The sequence below is a fragment of the Alligator sinensis genome, unplaced genomic scaffold, assembly GCF_000455745.1.
Source record: "Alligator sinensis unplaced genomic scaffold, ASM45574v1 scaffold512_1, whole genome shotgun sequence".
In the NCBI taxonomy this organism is placed as follows: domain Eukaryota; kingdom Metazoa; phylum Chordata; order Crocodylia; family Alligatoridae; genus Alligator; species Alligator sinensis.
This window is the reverse complement of record NW_005842063.1, coordinates 189,856-197,701: the sequence shown is the minus strand read 5'-3', so window position 1 is coordinate 197,701 and position 7,846 is coordinate 189,856. Positions and strand designations below refer to the sequence as shown.

General features: G+C 64.8%; 1 protein-coding gene across 8 annotated transcripts in view; it reads left to right on the top strand.

Moving 5' to 3' along the window:
• PHC2 (polyhomeotic homolog 2) overlaps window positions 1-7,846 on the top strand; it is a 40,591-nt gene that overhangs the window by 27,436 nt on the left and 5,309 nt on the right. For 4 of the 8 annotated variants that reach the window (XM_025203641.1, XM_025203639.1, XM_025203640.1 and 1 more), the window contains exons 10-13: window positions 1,283-1,485; window positions 3,024-3,153; window positions 3,644-3,758; window positions 4,538-4,844. In XM_025203641.1, the coding sequence (XP_025059426.1) occupies window positions 1,283-1,485; window positions 3,024-3,153; window positions 3,644-3,758; window positions 4,538-4,844 (755 nt within the window). Of the gene's footprint in view, window positions 1-1,282; window positions 1,486-3,023; window positions 3,154-3,643; window positions 3,759-3,957; window positions 4,100-4,537; window positions 4,845-5,788; window positions 7,841-7,846 lie in introns of those variants that run through there. The other 4 variants (XM_025203642.1, XM_014519757.2, XM_025203644.1 and 1 more) reach the window with 3 other exon arrangements.

Genomic DNA, 7,846 nt, shown 5'->3' with positions numbered 1-7,846 from the left:
CCGGGGTGGGGGGGATGCGGTTGTGCGCTGGCCTCGTACCTGGCCGGGCCCTGTACGGGTGTGCTGCCTGTGTCTGACTTGTCCCGCCACTTCCTCTGCGGGTTTCGGGTCACGTCTCAGCCAGACGCCCCGTGGATGCAGGGCAGGGCAGGGCGCTCTTGCACGTAGCCGCCTGGCTCTGGTGAGCGAGCTCTGCCCCCGTGCCACCTGGCATGGCTGGCTGCAGGCAGGGGCAGAGGCCGTGGCCTGGGGTGATGGGACAGCCTGGCGCTGAAGGGAGATGCCTGCCCTGCTCCCTTGTCTGGGGCCTCCCTGGGCTCTGCCATGCTCCAGTGCATTCGCTCCCCTCCAGCCCTTCTCGTGGACCTGGCCCCAGGCCCAGGTCAGGGGCAGGGTCCTGACCTGGCTGCCTCTGGAAGGGCTTGGCCCCATGCAGCACAGAGCTCCCCTGTGGAGCAGCCCAGGTGGCAGCAGGCCGTGCCACACGGCCCCTGCCCTGGAGCAAGCTTGGGCCACTGCCAGGGTGAAAAGGGATGGGACGCTGGATGTGCTGAGCTCTGCCGGGAGCCCAGCCTTGGGGCCTCCCCCTTGGGCAGCTGCAGTTGTTGGCAACCGGGGTTGTTGGCATACGCGGGCGCCTGCTGCTGAGTAGGGCTGGGCTCAGTCATGCTCCCTCCAGGCCCCCGAGCCATCCAGTCCCTGCCCCCTCACCCCAGGGCCGGCAGGCAGGCAGGCGGGGCGGGACGGGACGGGACAGGGCCGCTGGCCCATGCTAGTACATCTCAGCCTGTTTCCTGCAGCGCTCGGGGTCCTGAGTCCAGCTCCTTGGGACCCGGCAGTCAGCTGCGCACAGCCTTCCCCGCGCCCCCCCTTTGTGCCTGGGAGCATCCCAGCTGCGTGGACGCTTGCGCTCTGCATTGACTCTGCCCGTGGGGGTCCTCAGAGAGCATTCAGCGCTGCACAATCTGCTCTCTGTTGCCAGCCCAGGGACGGCCCCATGTGACTGGCGCAGCTCGGCCATTCAGCCGGGCGGCGGGCGGGGGAGTCAGCTGTATGGTAATGGCTGTCCCGGGCTCAATGGCACCGGCTGCTGATCTGTCTGAGACTGACTGTGCCCGCGGGGGGAGTAGGGCGAGGGCAGCAGGCACAGCCTCCCTCTGCTTCCATCGTCACCCATGTCCTCCCCGAGGGTGCTGGTCTTAGGGTGCCTCTCCTGCCTTGTGCGGGACAGCGGCGTGCCCCCGCTCCCCGGGCGTGAGCTGACTGTGGTCTCCCCTTGCAGAGCCAGGACAGGACCGTGTTCATGCCCAGAGTGACCCCAGCAGCCCCGGCATGACATCAGGGAACGGAAACTCTTCTTCTACGGTTGCTGGCACTGCCCCCCAGAATGGTGAGAATAAACCACCACAGGCCATTGTGAAACCCCAAATCCTGACGCATGTTATCGAAGGGTTTGTGATCCAGGAGGGGGCAGAGCCTTTCCCGGTACGCACCGTCTTCTTTTCCCCGTTTTATGTTGTCTTGTTTTGATGTTCTCAGCTCGCTGCGCGTGGGTGTCTCTGGCTGTTCTGGTAGCGATGGCAGCAGAGCCCCTGGGAGCCCTCGGGCCCCGCAGCCCAGCTCGCTGCATGCCTGGCGGTGTGGGCCTCCCTGGGGCTGGGGGGTCTAGTGGCTAGAGCACGGGACTGGGAGTCAGGGCTCCTGGGTCCTATTCCCAGCTCTGCCATGGCTTGTTCGGCGGTGACATGAGCACATCCCTGAGGCTTGTGTGGCCTCTGAGTGCGGGGGCTGGGGGTTTGACATCTCAAGCCCCTTTCCAGGGAGGGGGTTGCATGCCTGCAGCTTTTGCGCTCTCCTGTGAGAGTCGGGGTCCTTGGCACCTGCATGTCTCTTGGCCCCCAGAGTCTCATGGGTCTCAACCGCTCTGTACCTCTGCTCCCCTGTGAGAGCCCTGGGAGGTGCTGAGTCCGCCTGGCTACAGGGAGGTGGGATGGAGAAGTTCACCCCAAGCCCCGCGGGGTCTGCAGAGTGCCTTGGGACCCAAGGGCTTTGGCTGCTGCGGAGTGAAGCACTGGGTGATGCTGTCTAGAAGCAGGGGAAGGCAGAGCCCGGGGCGGCCGGTTCTGTGCACGTTTGTTCTCGTGCACAGTACTGTTCCTCTAGCCTGGGGGCACTTTGGGCTCCACATCCCACCTTGGGGACCAGCGCTGTTTGTGTATGGCCTGGTTCCCTCTTGGCCAAGGTGCTAGGGTGCTGCAGTCCTGGTGCCCCCACACTTTCCAGCACTGCCTCGGGGGCGGGCAGCAGCCCTGTGGGGAGTGTGGTGGGCAGCCTCCTGTCTTCCCCACCCTGGCTTTTTGGAGAGTCTTGAGCACAGCTCCTTGCCTGGGCCCAGGAGCTGGGGCCATTGACCCCAGGCGCCACGGCTGGCGCTGTCTGCGTGCTCTAAGGCCGTGGCAAGCTGGAGTGCAAGCAGCTGGCTGGGGCCACGTGCCCGCACATGGCAGGCAAAGTGGGGAAGCTGAGCTGGCTTGAACCAGAGCCCCAGGCCTGGGGAGCTGAGCAGAGCAGCCTCATGAAGGGCATAGAGTTGCCTGCACACTAGAGCAGCCACGCTTACCTTTGAACCAGGGCAGGGCTGGCAGCTGCAGTTCAGGGCTTGTCTTGGGCAAGGCACCTTGGCACTGACCCACAGCCAGCGGCGGGGGCAAGGGGCGTGATGGAGACAGACAGCCTTCTCAGCTGTAGACCATGGGCCATGCATTCCCCGTGGCTGCACTCGGTCTGCTTGCTGCCTGCCATGCCAGGGCCTTGTGTTCCCACATCAGGGCTAGAGGCTGGGCACCTGCCTCCCACCCTGCTAGCAGTTCTTGTGCCACAGACCTCTGCTGTCTGCAGCCGGCGGCTGGGGTTCTAGTCTGGGAGCCCCCAGCCCTTCGGCTGAGCCCCGTGGGGTGCTGGCCCACAGCTAGCAGGCAGGGGGAGGGGAGCAGTCTGACCCTGCCGCATGCCTGGCTCTGCAGGTGGGGCGCTCCTCGCTGCTGGTGGGGAATCTGAAGAAGAAGTATGCGCAGGGCCTCTTGGCTGAGAAACTCCCACAGCAGGACAACACGACCACCACCGACTCGGAGATGGAGGAGCCCTACGTGCAAGGTAGGCCTTGGCTGGCGGGGTGCTGGGGCTGCTGGTGCTGGAGGAGGCAGGGCAGGGCAGCCTGCTCCCTGAAGAGCCTGGCAGCACTGACGGTTAAGCCTCTCTCCCGCCCCGCTGGTGGGCTGCTACCGGGCCTCTGTTCCTGGGCCGGGGACCCAAGGCCCAGCACGGCAGAGAGGAAATGAAGACAGCCAGGAAGGAGCAGTGATGGGAGCCATGGTCCTCACCTGGCTCCACGGTGCACTTGTGCGCCTCGGGCAGGCTGTCAGTAACTCTCAGCCTCCCCATGGCCTGCGCTGCGCTGCTCCCACAGAGCATGTGGCTCCAGGCATGACCGCGCCAGGGCCCTGCTGCAAATGGCAGGACACAGCACCCCGGGGCTGGGCCAGCTGCTCTGTGTGGGGGTAGGGGAGATTTTGGGGCTGCCAAGGCAGTGGTGAGGGCCCCTACGTGCTGTGGCTCAGAGCTGAACGCTCTCATGTTCCCCCAGAGTCCAAAGAGGAGGGGACCCCTCCGAAGCTGAAGTGCGAGTTGTGTGGCCGTGTCGACTTTGCCTACAAGTTCAAGAGGTCCAAGCGCTTCTGCTCTATGGCCTGTGCCAAGAGGTACCTGCCCCCAAGCCTCTCCCCTGGCCCAGCACAGGGCACAGGTCCCTGCATGCCCCTTGCCCCTCACCCCATCAGCCCTGGGGCCCTTGTTTTTCCTGCTGGCCCAGGGCAGCAGTGTTGGATGTGCAGACCCGGGGCTGGTGTGCAAGGCATGGGTTGGGGCCCGTTGCTGACCTGCCCTGGCTTCCCCTGGCAGGTACAACGTCGGGTGCACGAAGCGCGTGGGGCTCTTTCACCCTGACCGCAGCAAGCTCCAGAAGCCCGGGGGACCCCCGCACGGGCGCCGCCGCACCTGCAAAAGTGCCCTCCCCACCCTCAGCAAGGACACCAAGAAGCAGGTGAGCCTGCTGGGTGCTGGCATAGCCTCTGCCAAGGTAGCCACGATGTGGGAATCTGTTTCCCAGGCTCCTGTTGAGCTCTTGGTCTCACCATCGTGTATTCCTCCAGGGCCTATTCCTAGAGCCTGTCCACAGCCCGTGGGCTCTGACCTGCCCTAAGATCTATGAGCAGGTTGGGGCCAGCAATGCTCTGTGCCTGGGCTGGCCAGTCCACAGTAGCAGAGGACCAGAGGGCACCTACCCACCCTGTGCTGTAGCTGGAAGAGCCACCTTCATGCTAGCAATGGCATAGGTCCCAGGAATCCAGGGGCCCTATCCCATGCTGCTGTGCCCGCTCGGCTGCTCCCCTCAGGGCCCTGCCTCCAGGTGCCAGGAGACTGGCCAGCACGGGGTGCTGTCTGCCCTTCCCCAAGGCTCAGCTCTCCCTGTGCCTTGCAGACACCGGTGTCCCTCTCCACGGGTTCGGTGCCACTGTCCGTCACAGCGTCGCTTCAGCTCAACCATGCCCAGGAGGACTCCAGCCGCTGCTCGGACAACTCGAGCTATGAGGAGCCACTGTCGCCTGTCTCGGCCAGCTCGTCAGCCTCGCGCCGACGCCAGGGTGAGCGCGACATGGAGCTGCGCGACATGGAGCTGCCCGACATGCACATGCGGGACCTGGTGGGCATCGGGCACCACTTCCTGCCTAGCGAGCCTACCAAGTGGAACGTGGAGGACGTCTACGAGTTCATCCGCTCCCTGCCTGGTAGGCATCCCTGGCTTCCCACCACCCTGGGGTTACGGGTACTGAGCCTGAGGGCTTGGAGGGCTGCTTCTCCGGTCACAGGAGACGGCACAGAGCCGTCCTGGGGGACCGGGGCTGGGGCTGGGAGCCGACATGGTGAGGGCCAGATGAGCTGCAGACTGCCTGGCCCCCTCCTGCCCCACATCCAAGAACTCCTGGCTAGGCTGGGAGGGCCTTTGGAGGTGTGGGGGATGCCTCCCTTGCCCCTCTGCTGCGTGCTGTCCCCTGAGCGTCAGGCTAGGCCATGGGGCCTCTGCTCCCTCTCCTGAGCCTGCATCTTGCCTGTGCAACGTCTGCCAGCCCTTGCCAGGGTTAGTTCAGTGGGATCCTGGACTTGCATGCCCAACCCTGTGTGCTGCTCGCATTGTCCCCTCCATGCCACAGCTGCACAGTGCTGGTCCCCCTGCTCCGCTGATGGCGCCATGCGGTATGGCGGTGTTTGGCCAGATCTGGAAACCCGCAGTCACGGCTGCCTCCCCCTCCCCTCAGCAGGGGACAGGGAGTCACAGGGCACCCTGCTTCCACTCTGACCTCCAGCCTGGAGCCCCCCGACTCATTGCATCTGGAGCTAGAGCTGGCTTGGGGTGCAGCACCTGTCGTGCCCATGTTCTCCTGCAGCTGCCTCAGGGCGGGACTTCGAAGCCAAAGCAGAGCGAACAGGGAGGGAAGAAGAAACAGGAGCCCTCAGGGAGGCCTTGCTAGAGCTGGGTCATAGCTGCCATGCAGCGCTTGCTCCTTACCTCTCCCAGGAGCGCGGCGGGGGCTGTGGTGGGACCGCACCCCGACCTGGCAGCCGGGCTCCCAGAGAGGCTTGATGGGTTGCAGTGGAAGAGGGAGGAGCTGTGCGGGCGGCCTCAGCCAAGGGGGTGGCGCAGGCCCAGGGCTGGCGCTGCCTCGCTCCACAGGTTGCCAGGAGATCGCGGAGGAGTTCCGGGCCCAGGAGATCGACGGGCAGGCGCTGCTGCTGCTGAAGGAGGATCACCTCATGAGCGCCATGAACATCAAGCTGGGCCCTGCACTGAAGATCTACGCCCGTATCAGCATGCTGAAGGACTCCTAGAGCCGGCATCTCCCGGGCTGGCAGAGACCTGCCATGGTGCCCGCGGGGACAGCTTGGAGGACGCTGGGCCTAAGGCTCCCCAGGGCCCCCAGGCACTGAGCACAAATGGCCCCTCAACACGCTGACGGGCACGGACGCTGTGGGGGTCGATGTCTGCACGGACCCTCCTTCCCTGCCCAGCTGCAGGCAGGGAAGGGTCTGTACATACGTGGTAGCATTAGCTTCCCCTTTCACTCCCAGCCCAGGTCGTGCAAGGGCAAGTTGAGATGGGAGCCTGGGCACGCAGCAGATGGGGCAGGGTGCACCTTCTCCGATGTAGGCTAGGCAGCCTCTTGGGAGCCGCCTTTTCTCTATCTCCTTGCCAAGGCTGGACAGGGCGCAGCAGCTCGGACTGGACCCAAACCTACTTGAAACCTCCATGCTAAACAGGATGGTTGCCTTAACGTGGGGTGCGCGGTTGTGCTGACAGCGGTGATGCCCTCTGCTCCGAGCACACAGCCGGGTCCGGGGCCTGCACAGCAGAGGCTGCTGGGCATGGCGGCATCGTCCTCCATGCAGGCTGGTAACTGAGTCTGGCATCTCACACTGTGAAGCTCTTCTGGACGACGGGGCTACTCCTGCTGCAGCACGGGGCAGGGGTGATGCCAGGGTGTGACCACGGCCCTGCCAGCCCAGGTTGCACTGGGGCTGGGGCTCCACTCGTCTCCTCCGGGCTTGGGCACCAGCAGAGCCAGGACTGGGCAAGGAGCTATGCCTCCCTGCCCTGGGGGGAAGCAAGGAGAGATTAGCTCCTTCTGCCTCCCCTTGGCTGGGCCACCCCCTCCTTGGCCCCCAGTTGGAGCTGCCTGCTGGACTCCTGTCCCTCCTTGCAGCACAGGTGCTGGGCCTTGCTCCTGTGTCCAAAGAGCCCGTTTTGGCCTCTAGGATTGAGGTCTGATGGCCGGGAGCCTCTTCCTTCTGGCTGTGAGAAGCCCCCAAGGGCCACTACCCCCCTCACCTGAGCAGCCATCTGCCCCCAGCAGGGTAGGGGTGGGGGATGGCCCGGCGCCACAGGCTCTGGTCCCGGCTGCTTGTACAGGCTGTGCAGGGCCTCCCTGCTGCCTGGGCTGCACACACCTCTTTTTAACCCCTTTTTCTGTTGTTTTTAATAAAGCATTGGAAAAAATAACACCCCCTGGCCCTCTATCCCTCCCTTCCCAGCCCATGCTGTGGGGAATGGGGCCCTGGGTTCTGGCAGTGCCTGAGCTGAAGCTCACGAGCGCAGGGGCTCGGCTGCACTGGCTCTTGCTCACAGCTGAGAGCTCAGCCCACGGCTGTGCCGGCTCTGCAAGCCCAGGCTCTGCAAGCTGTGGCAGTGACTGCGGGGGCTTGTGTTTGGGTCTGGTTTGTCTGGCTTCCTGTAGGGGCAGAGGCAGAAGGACCAGAGGTCCATGGAAGGGGCACAGGCTTGTGCTGCTGGGGGTGGGCAGGGGGCTGCTGTTCCTGAACTTGCTGTTGTAACTGTACTCGGAGACTCAGCTGTGGGACCCCGGCGTGCTGGGGAGGGGGAATCCTAGCAACTGGAGCTGGGATATGGGGCTGGCATAGGTTGGGCTCCTGGTGGGCCCAGTTTAGGCCTGGCCCCAGCCCTGCAGCGCACTGAGTGCCACCCTGGCAGGGAAAGGAGCCAGGAGTGGGATGGGGGTGCACGTGTGGGCACCTTAACATGCCCCAGGAATCAAGGTGCAGGGGGGGCATCTTTGCCCGGGGTGAGGCTGCTGGACTGTGGCCGCCAGTGACTGCCACCGTTGGGGCACCCCAAAGCCACCCCCTTGCACGCCCTGACACGTGCCTGGCTCCCTGCAGCGGCTGGCCTCAGTAGGGCTCGGGATGGCACTGCAGGCAGCAGTACTGGATGCCAGGA